This window comes from Microcaecilia unicolor, chromosome 1 (assembly GCF_901765095.1).
Source record: "Microcaecilia unicolor chromosome 1, aMicUni1.1, whole genome shotgun sequence".
Classification (NCBI taxonomy): domain Eukaryota; kingdom Metazoa; phylum Chordata; class Amphibia; order Gymnophiona; family Siphonopidae; genus Microcaecilia; species Microcaecilia unicolor.
This window is the reverse complement of record NC_044031.1, coordinates 368280712-368295564: the sequence shown is the minus strand read 5'-3', so window position 1 is coordinate 368295564 and position 14853 is coordinate 368280712. Positions and strand designations below refer to the sequence as shown.

At 47.1% G+C, this 14853-nt stretch overlaps 1 protein-coding gene across 1 annotated transcript in view; it reads left to right on the top strand.

The window, feature by feature from the left end:
- Positions 1-12154, top strand: part of DAP (death associated protein) — a 96220-nt gene extending 84066 nt beyond the window's left edge. Inside the window, exons 3-4 of the mRNA XM_030209908.1 lie at positions 2269-2311; positions 11806-12154. Coding sequence (XP_030065768.1) covers positions 2269-2311; positions 11806-11925 — 163 coding nt within the window. The 3' untranslated portion in view covers positions 11926-12154. The remainder of the gene's footprint in view (positions 1-2268; positions 2312-11805) is intronic.
- Positions 12155-14853: the final 2699 nt, after the last annotated feature.

Genomic DNA, 14853 nt, shown 5'->3' with positions numbered 1-14853 from the left:
AGCTTAACTATTCGTTGAGTGAAAAAATATTCCCTCTTGTTTTAAATGTGTTTCCATGTACCTTCCCAGAGTGTTCCCTAGTCTTTGTACATACATTATACTGATTAACAGGCCCTGAGGCTGTAGTTCGACCTTTCATTACAAGAATCCTAGTGAATCTCCACAAATAGGGCTAGATTTTTATTAATCCCCTAAACTCGGAGCATTCATAGGAAAACGGAACTTTAAAACACCACTTTGAGTAGCCTTGCGTCTTATACCATGGAAGCACCTCAAGATTTATAATATTGTAAGCAATCTTGCATTGAAATCACTTTCTAGAATTTTGTTGAACATAAAAGATGCACTACTTTATCTGTTTATTGGAGGTGGGGAGAGTTTTGAGAACTGTCCACATTGTGATGAAAACTGTGTGTATTTTCCCTTTGACCCTTGCCATTACACACACGTTTGCATCTCCTTTTTGTGTGGATGGAATTTTGCTGAAAAAGGAGGTATGTGGAATTGAAAAAACAGTGTACATTTGCTCCCTCTGACCCCCCTGACACCATCTTGCAATGTGGCTAAAAGACAAGTTGCTTCACAATGCATAATCCATATTGTGCTGAGGAAGGGCAATTTTCAAACAACTAGTTAACAAGAGTAAAATACCTTTGTGCAGTTTTAAAGCTGCCCAGGCTTAGGGGGCTCAGGAGCTTTGTACCTTTACAGCTGTTGAAAAGAGTGCATGCTAAAATGGGCATTGGGACATCAAAATGGCATCCCTTCTTGTACTATTCCTGGCCCTATAGCTGAAACTATGTATAGTATTTCACAGAAAGTGTGTATTTTCAATCCAGAGAATTTACCCAGGCATCTGCTTAGTTACCCAGAAAAACCTCTTTTGAGTATTGCCCTCTGGATATCAGTCTTTGGCTTTTGAAGGCATACAGTAAAAGCAGTGTTGCTCACCTGTAATAGGTGTTTTCCATAGACAACAGAATTGATAAGGCAGTGTTCTCCTCAGCTGGTTCCAACGCTCAACATGCACAACTCTCGGGAGGTGGGAAGGATTGTGTGTCATATCAGTCCTGCTAACTACAGAAAGGGGTGAGCAACATGACTATTTCCATCAACATGCAGGACCGAGTCAGGCATTTAGGTGACTGACTCCCAAGTTTACAGCTGCTCAGCCTTAAATTGTCTTAGGGGTCCTTTTACTAAGCTGCGGCAAGAAGTGGCCTGCGGTAGTGTGGGCGTGTGTTTTTTGCAAGCGCTGGGCCAGTTTTTACCGCATCTGGGAAAAGGGCTCTTTTTCAGTGGGCCGGGAAAAGGGCCTGCGGTAAAATTGAAATCAGTGTGTGCCTATTTATGGCCTGAGTGCTTAACGCCACCCATCGATCTAGCGGTAAGGGCTCACGCGCGGTGACCGGTCGGTGCGTGTCAACTGCTGATTAAAGCTGTAGACGCCGTGTGCAGTAGGAAATTAAAAAATAATTTGCCCTAGCGGTATGGGCGCATGCCAAATCTGAAATTACCAGTAGGGGGTGCGCTAGCTTGGCAGTAGCCTCATTTCGGCACATGTTTAGAGCCTACCACGCCGTTGTCTTTCTAGCAGACAGCACAATCAGTTGCAAAAGTTGGTAGCTCAGAAGGACTGAGTGGCCAGCACCGCTTGACCAAATGCAGTGCCCTGTGCTGAAGCTTGGTCCAAACAATGTGTGGTGAATGTATAGCACATAACTGCTTTGCAGATTGTAATCAGCAAGGCAGACTTTAAGAGGACCCTTGTTACTGCCCTAATTTGATGAGGCTTGTCTTTAGAACTGAGAGGAACATTGACTTGTGCATAGCAGAACTGTACACAAGAAGCAAACCAGTTTGTTTTTGCAGCTGGCATACCAGATCTGTTAGGATCAAACAAGATGGAAAGCCAAGTTGATTTTCTAAACACTTTAGTTCTTTTAAAGTTGCAGGCAAGAGCTCATTTACTATCCAGAGTATGAAGGACTTGAATGGGGCTTTGGACAGAAGGTAGGTATGTGTCTGAAGAACAACTTTGTGATGATGGAATTGTGTGTAGGGTTTATATGTTACCAGTGCCTGAAGTTCACACACTCGCCTAGCTGAAGTGATTGCTGCTAAGAAGAATACTTTGTAAGAGAGGAACTTCAGAGATACAGTGTATAAGAGGTTTTAAAGCAGACTTCATAAACGAGGCAAGCACTAAATTTCTGTAGTGGACTGTTGCACAGCTTTCTTACAGTGTTGTTCTTTTCCTTTTTACAGCCCGCCTAAACCAACTGTATTCATCTCTGGCGTCTTAGCTCGGGTGAGAATTAGTTTTCAGTTTTCTGTTGTGCATTTTCTTCAACCTTCAAGAATACTGTCAGCAGACTGTGAGTGTTGCTGTTGAACTACAGTCTGACAGAGGTGTGCAATAGGAGACTTCTCTGCTGAGCAGGGTCTGCAGGAATGTATCCTGAGAGTGGGAGTATAAAGTGATGTGGACTTCTATCTCCACAACAGCCCTGGAGGGGGAAGGGGGATGCCACAGGAACCTTGTATTCACAGTGTTTCTGTGATCTGTTAAGCTTCCAGCAGGCCCCATTCCAGTGTGCTTGGCACACCTCCATCATGACACTGATTGGCGAGAGTATGGAACTGTAGACAGTATAAATTGGGGTTGTCCTGTAGTTTTCAAGTTCAAATACAGCCATAACAAACAAGTGTTACATATGTGCAGAGTGATTAGATGATTTCAGTGGTGTTTTCTGAAAGCTACTGTAAAGTACATTTGTTTCAAGAACATTCTGTAATAATGTTGGTTGTAAAGCTGGATTTTTAATTTTTTAGATTTAATTATTTGCCTTTTCCAAACCTCACCTCAAGCTAAGTTACAAGTCCCAGGCTTGTAATTTATGCATTTGCTTGTGTACATTGCTAATATCCATTTCTATATTTTTTAATATAGATTTAGCTCACACGTTTTTCAGTAGTAGCTCAAAGTGAGTTACAATCAGGTATAGTAGGTATTGACCTGTCCCCAGTTGGCTCACAATCTAAGTTTGTACCTGAGGAAATGGAAGTTTTAAGTGACTTGCCGAAGGCCACACGGATAAGCAGCAGGATTTGAACAGGACCTCCCTGGTTTTTAGCCCAATGCTCTACCATTAGGCTACTGTTCCACTAGAAGGTAAAACCAGTATACGGTTTTACTGAAAGCTTAATCCAAAAAAAAAAAGGACTCAGCTAAAATATGTTGCCAAGTTCTTCCTCATGTTATCCACACCATCAGTGGTGTATACCCTATTGCAGATTTTGGTATCATCCGCAAAGAGGCAAGCCTAACAGACAGCCCTTCAGCAATGTCACTTACAAAAATGTTAGAAGAATCGGCCCAAGAACCAAACCTTGCAGCACATCCTGATAATGAACTCCATTTACCACTACCCTTTGTCCCCTTCCGCTCAACCAGTTCCTAACCCAGTCAATCACTTTAGGGCTCATACCGAGGGCACTCAGGGGTCCTTTTACCCAGCTGTGGTAAAACAGTCCTGCGCTGGCATGAGCTTGTGTTTTTGATGCATGCTGAGGTCCACTTTTACTGCAGTGGGGAAAGGGATGCTTTTTTTTTTTTTTTTAAAGAAATGACCATGCAGCAAGTGAACCACTTGCCCCATGGCCATTTTAGGGGGGAGCACTTACCACTGTCAATTGAGGTGGCAGGAAGGGCTCCTATGCTAACTTGGCAGTAACCGGGCAGTGTGCAGCACTGTCTGATAACCTCTGGGTAAATACTGGTGCTACAAAAATAAATATATTTGTGTAGTGCCGGAAGAGTCGTGCGCTGGGGGTGGGAACTACTGCCGGGCTGCTGCGGTAGCCCGGCAGTAGTTCCAGATTAGCGAGCGGTAAGCTTGCATTGGGCTACCTGCTGCTTCATAAAAGACCCCCCTCAGTTTATTTATTAGTTGTCTGTGCGGAACCATGTCAAAAGCTTTGCTGAAATCTAAATACACCAACATCTAGAACTCTCCCTCGATCCAGCTCTCTGGTCACCCAGTCAAAGAAATTAATCAGATTGTCTGACAAGACCTGCCTCTAGTGAAACCATGTTGCCTCGGGTCCTGTAATCCATTGAATTCCAAAAACTACTATTCTCTGTTTTAAAAGTGTTTCTATTAATTTGCTTACCACAGAAGTCAGACTTATCGGTCTGTAGTTCCCAACCTCTTCCTTACTTCCGCTTTTATGGAGAAGGACCATATCTGCTGTACTCTAGTCCTCCGGGACCACTTCTGACTCTAGAGAAATATTGAAAAGGTCATCCAGCGGAGCCGCTAGAACTTCCCTAAGTTCCTTCAGTACCTTCGGATGTAAGCCATCCGGCCCCATTGCTTTGTCCACCTTTAGTTTAGCCAGCTCCTCATGAGCACAGTCCTCTGAAAATTGTTCAGGGACTACCATCCCTCCATTCCTATTTGTGTTTGTTTTCTGCAGCCCTTCAGCTGTGAACACAAAACAGAAATATTTGTTAAGCAATTCCCCCTTTTTGAGTTTCTACATATTCCTCCCCTTCACCTTGGAGTCTCACAAAGCCACTTTTGCACTTCCTCCTATGACTAACATATATAAAAAATGTCTTGGTCTCCCCCTTCCCCCTCCCCCCCATTTTACCGTATTGGCTATTTTCTCTTCCATTTGCATCTTTGCTTTCTTGACTTCTCTGCCAGCTTCTCTTAGCTTTTCTATATACTGTTGCGTAATAGTTAAAGCAGCAGGCTGAGAAGCACCATTGTGACTCCTTATGATCTTGGGCAAGTCACTTAAAGCGAATGCTACATACCTGTAGAAGGTATTCTCCGAGGACAGCAGGCTGATTGTTCTCACTGATGGGTGACGTCCACGGCAGCCCCTCCAATCGGAAACTTCACTAGCAAAGGCCTTTGCTAGTCCTCGCGCGCCCATGCGCGGCCGTCTTCCCGCCCGAACCGGCTCGTGTTCATCAGTCCCGTATGTAGCAAAATAAAGACAAGGGAAGACACAACTCCAAAGGGGAGGCGGGCGGGTTTGTGAGAACAATCAGCCTGCTGTCCTCGGAGAATACCTTCTACAGGTATGTAGCATTCGCTTTCTCCGAGGACAAGCAGGCTGCTTGTTCTCACTGATGGGGTATCCCTAGCCCCCAGGCTCACTCAAAACAACAAACATGGTCAATTGGGCCTCGCAACGGCGAGGACATAACTGAGATTGACCTAACAACTTATCCAACTAACTGAGAGTGTAGCCTGGAACAGAAAAAACATGGGCCTAGGGGGGGGGTGGAGTTGGATCCTAAACCCCGAACAGATTCTGAAGCACTGACTGCCCGAACCGACTGTCGCGTCGGGTATCCTGCTGCAGGCAGTAATGAGATGTGAATGTGTGGACAGATGACCACGTTGCAGCTTTGCAAATCTCTTCAATAGTGGCTGACTTCAAGTGGGCTACCGACGCTGCCATGGCTCTAACATTATGAGCCGTGACATGACCCTCAAGAGCCAGCCCAGCCTGGGCGTAAGTGAAGGAAATGCAATCTGCTAGCCAATTGGATATGGTGCGTTTCCCCACAGCCACTCCCCTCCTGTTGGGATCAAAAGAAACAAACAATTGGGCGGACTGTCTGTTGGGCTGTGTCCGCTCCAGATAGAAGGCCAATGCTCTTTTGCAGTCCAATGTGTGCAGCTGACGTTCAGCAGGGCAGGAATGAGGACGGGGAAAGAATGTTGGCAAGACAATTGACTGGTTCAGATGGAACTCCGACACAACCTTTGGCAAGAACTTAGGGTGAGTGCGGAGGACTACTCTATTATGATGAAATTTGGTGTATGGGGCCTGGGCTACCAGGGCCTGAAGCTCACTGACTCTACGAGCTGAAGTAACTGCCACCAAGAAAATGACCTTCCAGGTCAAGTACTTCAGATGGCAGGAGTTCAGTGGCTCAAAAGGAGGTTTCATCAGCTGGGTGAGAACGACATTGAGATCCCATGACACTGTAGGAGGTTTGACAGGGGGCTTTGACAAAAGCAAACCTCTCATGAAGCGAACAACTAAAGGCTGTCCCGAGATCAGCTTACCTTCCACACGGTAATGGTATGCACTGATTGCACTAAGGTGAACCCTTACAGAATTGGTCTTGGGACTAGACTCAGACAAGTGCAGAAGGTATTCAAGCAGGGTCTGTGTAGGACAAGAGCGAGGATCTAGGGCCTTGCTGTCACACCAGACGGCAAACCTCCTCCATAGAAAGAAGTAACTCCTCTTAGTGGAATCTTTCCTGGAAGCAAGCAAGATGCGGGAGACACCCTCTGACAGACCCAAAGAGGCAAAGTCTACGCTCTCAACATCCAGGCCGAGAGAGCCAGAGACTGGAGGTTGGGATGCAGAAGCGCCCCTTCGTCCTGTGTGATGAGGGTCGAAAAACACTCCAATCTCCATGGTTCTTCGGAGGACAACTCCAGAAGAAGAGGAAACCAGATCTGACGCAGCCAAAAAGGAGCAATCAGAATCATGGTGCCTCGGTCTTGCTTGAGTTTCAACAAAGTCTTCCCCACCAGAGGTATGGGAGGATAAGCATACAGCAGACCTTCCCCCCAGTCCAGGAGGAAGGCATCCGATGCCAGCCTGCCGTGGGCCTGGAACAGAACTGAGGGACTTTGTGGTTGGCTCGAGACGCAAAGAGATCTACCAGGGGGGTGCCCCACACCTGGAAGATCTGGCACACTACTCTGGAGTTGAGCGACCACTCGTGAGGTTGCATAATCCTGCTCAACCTGTCGGCCAGACTGTTGTTTACGCCTGCCAGATATGTGGCTTGGAGCACCATGCCGTGACGGCGAGCCCAGAGCCACATACTGACGGCTTCCTGACACAGGGGGCGAGATCCGGTGCCCCCCTGCTTGTTGATGTAATACATGGCAACCTGATTGTCTGTCTGAATTTGGATAATTTGGTGGGATAGTCGATCTCAGAAAGCCTTCAGAGCGTTCCAGACCACTCGTAACTCCAGGAGATTGATCTGTAGATCGCGTTCCTGGAGGGACCAGCTTCCTTGGGTGTGAAGCCCATCGACATGAGCTCCCCACCCCAGGAGAGACGCATCCGTAGTCAGCACCTTTTGTGGCTGAGAAATTTGGAAAGGACGTCCCAGAGTCAAATTGGACCAAATCGTCCACCAATACAGGGATTTGAGAAAACTCGTGGACAGGTGGATCACGTCTTCTAGATCCCCAGCAGCCTGAAACCACTGGGAAGCTAGGGTCCATTGAGCAGATCGCATGTAAAGGCGGGCCATGGGAGTCACATGAACTGTGGAGGCCATGTGGCTCAGCAATCTCAACATCTGCCGAGCTGTGATCTGCTGGGATGCTCGCACCCGCGAGACGAGGGACAAGAAGTTGTTGGCTCTCGTCTCTGGGAGATAGGCACGAGCCGTCCGAGAATCCAGCAGAGCTCCTATGAATTCGAGTCTCTGTACTGGGAGAAGATGGGACTTTGGATAATTTATCACAAACCCCAGTAGCTCCAGGAGGCGAATAGTCATCTGCATGGACTGTAGAGCTCCTGCCTCGGATGTGTTCTTCACCAGCCAATCGTCGAGATAGGGGAACACGTGTACTCCCAGCCTGCGAAGCGCCGCTGCTACTACAGCCAAGCACTTCATGAACACTCTGGGCGTAGAGGCGAGTCCAAAGGGTAGCACACAGTACTGGAAGTGACGTGTGCCCAGCTGAAATCGCAGATGCTGGCAGTATCGGGATGTGCGTGTAGGCGTCCTTCAAGTCCAGAGAGCATAGCCAATCGTTTTCCTGAATCATGGGGAGAAGGGTGCCCAGGGAAAGAGCATCCTGAACTTTTCCTTGACCAGATCTTTGTTCAGGGCCCTTAGGACTAGGATGGGACTCATCCCCCCTGTTTTCTTTTCCACAAGGAAGTACCTGGAATAGAATCCCAGCCCTTCTTGCCCGGATGGCACGGGCTCCACCGCATTGGCGCTGAGAAGGGCGGAGAGTTACTCTGCAAGTACCTGCTTGTGCTGGAAGCTGTAAGACAGAGCTCCCGGTGGGCAATTTGGAGGTTTGGAGGCCAAATTGAGGGTGTATCCTTGCCGGACTATTTGGAGAACCCACTGATCGGAGGTTATGAGAGGCCACCTTTGGTGAAAAACTTTCAACCTCCCCCCGACCGGCAGGTCGCCCGGCACTGACACGTTGATGTCGGCTATGCTCTGCTGGAGCCAGTCAAAAGCTCGCCCCTTGCTTTTGCTGGGGAGCCGAGGGGCCTTGCTGAGGCGCACGCTGCTGACGAGAGCGCGCGCGCTGGGGCTTAGCCTGGGCCGCAGGCTGTCGAGAAGGAGGATTGTACCTACGCTTGCCAGAAGAGTAGAGAACAGTCTTCCTTCCCCCATAAAAACGTCTACCTGTGGAGGTAGAAGCTGAAGGCTGCCGGCGTGAGAACTTGTCGAAAGCGGTATCCCGCTGGTGGAGCTGCTCTACCACCTGTTTGACCTTCTCTCCAAAAATATTGTCCGCACGGCAAGGCGAGTCCGCAATCCGCTGCTGGATCCTATTTTCCAGGTCGGAGGCACGCAGCCATGAGAGTCTGCGCATCACCACACCTTGAGCAGCGGCCCTGGACGCAACATCAATGGTATCATATACCCCTCTGGCCAGGAATTTTCTGCACGCCTTCAGCTGCTTGACCACCTCCTGAAATGGCTTGGCTTGCTCAGGAGGGAGCTTGTCCACCAAGCCCGCCAACTGCCGCACATTGATCCGCATGTGTATGCTCGTGTAGAGCTGGTAAGACTGAATTTTGGCCACGAGCATAGAAGAATGGTTGGCTTTCCTCCCAAAGGAGTCTAAGGTTCTAGAGTCTTTGCCCGGGGGCGCCGAAGCATGCTCCCTAGAACTCTTAGCCTTCTTTAGGGCCAGATCCACAACTCCAGAGTCGTGAGGCAACTGAGTGCGCATCAGCTCTGGGTCCCCATGAATCCGGTACTGGGACTCGATCTTCTTGGGAATGTGGGGATTACTTAGAGGCTTGGTCCAGTTCACCAGCAATGTCTTTTTTAGGACATGATGCATGGGTACTGTGGACGCTTCCTTAGGTGGAGAAGGATAGTCCAGGAGCTCAAACATTTCAGCCCTGGGCTCGTCCTCCACAACCACCGGGAAGGGGTTGGCCATAGACATCTCCTGGACAAAGGCCGCAAAAGACAGACTCTCAGGAGGAGAAAGCTGCCTTTCAGGGGAGGGAGTGGGATCAGAAGGAAGGCCATCAGACTCCTCGTCAGAGAAATATCTGATGTCCTCCTCCTCCTCCCACGAGGCCTCACCATCGGTATCAGACACAAGTTCATGAACCTGTGTCTGAAGCCGTGCCCGACTCGACTCCGTGGAAACACAGCCACAGTGGGAGCGTCGAGAGGTAGACTCCCTCGCCCGCACCGGCGAAGCTCCCTCCGCCGACGTCGTCGGGGAGCCTTTCTGGGAGGCGACCGCAGTCGGTAACGCAAGCGGCACCGATGTCGGAGACCTCACCCCGGGCAAGGGGCCAGCTGGCGCCTCACTCGACGGTACCGGTGGCGCAAGCACCCCCGGTACCGGAGGGGAAGGGCGCAACAGCTCTCCCAGGATCTCTGGGAGAACGGCCCGGAGACTCTCGTGCAGAGCGGCTGTGGAGAAAGACATGGAAGCCGATGCAGGCTTCGAAGTCAGAGGCTGTTCCGGGCTGTCCAAGGTGGAGCGCATCGACACCTCCTGAACAGAGGGTGAGCGGTCCTCCCGGTGCCGATGCCTACTGGGTGCCGACTCCCTCGGCGACCCAGAGCTCTCGGTACCGATGCGGGAAGGAGACTGGTGTCGATGCTTCTTTGACTTTTTCAAACGAAGCATGTCACCGGAACTTCCCGGTACCGATGAAGAGGACGTAGATTCCAACCGTCGCTTCCTCGGGGCCGAGGCCGAAGAAGGTCGGTCTAGGGGGGGCTGTACCGCAGGAGCCCTCAGGCTAGGGGGAGACCCACCCGAAGGCTCACCGCCACCAGCAGGGGAATGGACAGCCCTCACCTGCACTCCAGTCGAAGCACCACCGTCCGACGACATCAGCACTAGTGGAGGTCCCGGTACCACAGACGCCGACGCAGCCTTCCGATGTCTCGGTACCGACGATGCAGAGGGTCGATGCTTCGATGCAATCGATACCGTCGCCGAGGTCGGAGGTCTTGACGCTGTCGACGTCGATGCACTCGATACCCCCGGTGCTGTTGCCGACGAAGAGCCCGAGAACAACACGTTCCACTGGGCCAATCTCGCTACCTGAGTCCTTTTTTGTAAAAGGGCGCAAAGACTGCAGGCCTGCGGGCGGTGCCCAGCCCCCAGACACTGAAGACACGACGCGTGCCTATCAGTGAGCGAGATTACCCGGGTGCACTGGGTGCACTTCTTGAAGCCGCTGGGAGACTTCGATGACATGGGCGGAAAAATCACGCCGGTGAAATCAAAACTCATAATTGTGGTAAGGCACCAAAAAGAGGGAGAGAAAAAACTCGACCCGAGGCCTCAAAAGGGCCTACCTCGAAAACGAAAGAGAACTTAACGGGGCAAAAACTGGAAATACGGGAAGGGGAAAAAGACCGATAGGCCCTTTTTTTTTTTTTTAATTAGCAAAAATTCAAAGTCAAAAAGACGCGCGAGGGTCAACTTAAAGGGCGCAAACACGACCGTACCGAGCGCGGACAAAAGAAGACTGACGAACACGAGCCGGTTCGGGCGGGAAGACGGCCGTGCATGCGCGGTGCGCATGGGCGCGCGAGGACTAGCAAAGGCCTTTGCTAGTGAAGTTTCCGATTGGAGAGGCTGCCGTGGACGTCACCCATCAGTGAGAACAAGCAGCCTGCTTGTCCTCGGAGAAATCTCTATTGCTCCAAGTACAGATTAAGTTCTCCAGGAGAAAGAAAGTACCTGCTGTACCTGAATGTAACTCGCCTTAAGCTACCACTGAAAAAGATGTGAGAGAAATCCACTAATTAACTTTGTCAGCAATAAGATGGGTTTTGTAATCCCTGTCTTACCTCATCGGCCTAAAGTTCTTTTGAGTATATGTCAAAGCTGATATGTGGTGCTGTGTATTGACATGAGATTACATAGTCTGGCATGTTTAGAGGTCAAATTGTTCACATCTGGTTAAAGGTATCTTGGCAAAGCATTGAAAAATATTGTCTTTTGTTTCTGAAGAACTATACTCCAGCCTTTGCTTTGGCGTTAGTATTTTAAGGCAGTGCTTCTCAAACATGTTCTGGCCATGATCCCATTTTAGCAACTTCAAAAATAGTCTAGCCCCCGCTCTACCTTTCCTCTTGTGTCTTTTATCCAGGCCGACTTGCAGCATCAGCTAATAATGTTACTGCAGCCCTCAGCTCTCAATCCCTGGCGTCCCATCGGCCTGTACAAGCTAATGACACTGCTGGACTTTTTCCTGTTTTTGTTTTATAGATGTGGTCATTACCCCAAATGAGGATTTTGTGACACTATTTGAGGATATGACCCACAGTTTGAGAACTGCTGCATTAATCAGAAAGACAACACACAACTGGTTTGAAACAACAGTGTGGTGTTCATCTGTAGCATTTTTCTCTCCAGCTGAACTACCAACCCCCCCCCCCCCCCCCCCCCCCCCCAAAGTGTTAGCAAAGAACGTTGTGTGTTAGGAGTTCTTCGTTCACCTCACTGTTTTTCTTGCCAGCCTTTTCATCATACTTTTTTTTTTTCTTCTTCTGGACAGGGCGATAAGGACTTCCCTCCAGCTGCAGCTCAGGTGGCTCACCAAAAACCACATCCCTCTGTGGAAAAGCTGCCTTCCCCACAGCACATGAACCAACACATCCACCAGCCTCGCAAGTAAGCAGTCAGAGTGAGAAGCAAACAGCAAAACTGCAAGCAAGTGAATACATCGGAAGGGCAAAAAAGCCAGAGCGGCTTTCATTTTTACATTGCTAATTCATTGACAAAGACCAAACTATTTCCTATCATATTTTTTTTTCTTTCTTTCTTACTTTTTTTTTTTGTGCCTTGAATACTGTCAGTGTTTCAGGAAACCTCAATTTGGAGTCATTGACCCTTCCCCCCCCCCCCCCCCCCCCCCCCCAAACAAAAAATGTTTGATTCTATTTAGACCAAAAGGATAGAGAAAAGTAGAATTCCGTTGCCAAGTCAACCAAAATAAAGGACATATTTAGAAATCTGAATATTTTTTGATATTTCCAGATTTTAAATATAGATTCCCGTGATGATGTATATGCATTGTTTAGCTTAACATTTCATGAACACACAATTTGGAGCATAGTCTTGTACGAGTTCTCACTGTAATTTACTTCCAAAGTATTTGGATAAAACAACATGTTGTATTAACGTTGGCCTTATTCATTAAAACAAACTTTTATAAACTATTTTTTTTCCTTTGGCAAAGAGAGTTTGCCATGATCCCTGATTAAATAACCTGTCCAGAGGGCAAATTGGCATGCCAGTCAAAACGCTGAATGGGAGTAGTGGCCTAGTGGTTAGTGCAGTAGACTTTGATCCTGGGGAACTGAGTTCAATTCCCACTGCTGCGCCTTGTGACTCTGGGCAAGTCACTTAACCCTCCATTGCCCCTGGTACAAAATAAATACCTGATTATATGTAAACCGCTTTGAATGTAGTTGCAAAAACCTCAGAAAGGCGGTATCAAGTCCCATTTCCCTTTCTCTTTATTAACACAAATGTGTAAAAGAACTGGAAAACATGACCCAAAAATTGGGCAAAAAGGCCTAATGAAACCAAAACAAATGGAAGTATTTTTTTCCCTGTGTACATCCCTAATATTCACTACAGAACAGTACTTGATCAACAGTGTTTGGCCAAAATATTAAGATAAAAGAAAATACAGCTGATAAGGGAGGATAGAAACATTAGGCTTAGTTCTTTGTCATAATTAATTGCTGAAGCGGCTTATTTGCCAGAAGGTTTTAAGATGCAGTATGCTGTAAAGAGAAGAATATTAGCAGTATGTTGCAGACCTGATTTATCTGGTTTTAAATATTACATTTATGATCTGGATCAAGTGAGTGTGTCATTAATTGAAATGTTTATACTGTTGGCAGAGTGAAAGGAAACACCTTTATCATCAGCCTCTGAAATAGCTTGTCCTAGTGATACGATGTTTGTCCTCAACACAGATTGATAATGTAGGTAAATATTAACTTGGTTGTAGGTTCAATAAGGAAAGAATTTCTGTAGAATGGTGAGCAAACAGACTTATTAAGTGCACACATTTTGTAACCTAGCAGTATGGTGCCATGGTATACAGTTACTTGGAGAATAATGGGAGACAAATGATGACATGTTTTTGTCTTGAATTACCTTACATGTGCAACCAGTACACAACAAGCACTCATCATGTCACATGTATTTGTTTTTAAACAGGCTGCTGAATATGCATAATGGTGGGATTGGCTAAAACTTAAAGTGGGAAATTAGCTAATCAGAGGATATGCATATTGCCCCAAGGTATAGGGGTCATACTTTAGAGATCCAGTGTATACAAGTATAGTTAATGGATATTCATTGTCCGTATCCTGTAATCTCAACCTGTTGGATGGACTTTGGGGAACAAGTTGGAAAGTGCTTCACTACACTGTGTGTCATGTTGTACCAGTTAAGACCCTCTTTCATCCTAACTGCAAAACTCAACATAATGGAAGACATTTCCCCCATGAGCCAAAACAAAAAGAATTTTGAAAGGCCCCCATCTGTTGTAACTAGTAATTCAAACTTCAGGATACTTGATATAGGAATGTTGTACTTACTGTAGTGCTTTCAGCTGTATCAGCATTAGAGCAAACCACTGTAGAAAGATCATGCATCTCCATGTAGATGTTACTTAGGTGGATGAAGCATTCTAGTCTGAAACTTTCACTACATTCAGACTTGTGTTATACATGGACAGACATTCTTATTCAATAACTACCCATTTAGGTAGTTATTTGTTTTGGAGGTGGTGGTTGGTACAGTAGACATGTAGTTTATCGGGATAATGAACATACAAGGATTCACCTATGGTATCTATATTCAAAGTACATAATGTATATCTCCACTAGGATACCTAGGTATGCTTACGCTTTGCTGTTGCCATTGGTTTGAATGACAGGTAAAATCTAATTCATTTAGAATAATGTTTCATAATTGGTTGTATAGTCATTTTCAAAAGAATCTTTTAATGAAAAAGATAATTATTTTTAAAGGGGAGGAGATAGTCTTTAGCCCCTACATTATTATCAGGGACTCTCTAAGTGTGCCTCTGTAATTTTAACCAGTCAAATGGTGCGCATTGCAAACAGTATTTTATGTGATAAAATTTGTATTTTAATATCAAACTATCTGCAGGAAAATTTTGCAAATGTTTTTTGTGAATATGATATGAAGAGCAATCAGGAAAAATGTCATCAATGAATGAATAAATAAAGTAATTCCTCATTTGACTGTACTGCTTGTTTCTTTTGAGGCCTTGAAGGGCCTTTGGTCGGGGCCAAGAATGAGGTTTTGTCAGACACCTTGTAAGAAGCCCCATTGTGTTTGGAAGCGTATGTACCTTGGGCATTATTTTCTTTTGTGATCATACCAAACATTAAAATGAAGGATCTAGGCTCCTCCACCTGTGAGTGCTGTGGCCAGCGCACAATTTAGACCTGCCTTTCTACCACTCGGCACATGTTCCTGGAGGGTCAGCGATTCAACAAGTGGAGACAGACAGACTGCTTGCTTTAGAGGAGATGCTGGCCTTAGAGGTTCCCAT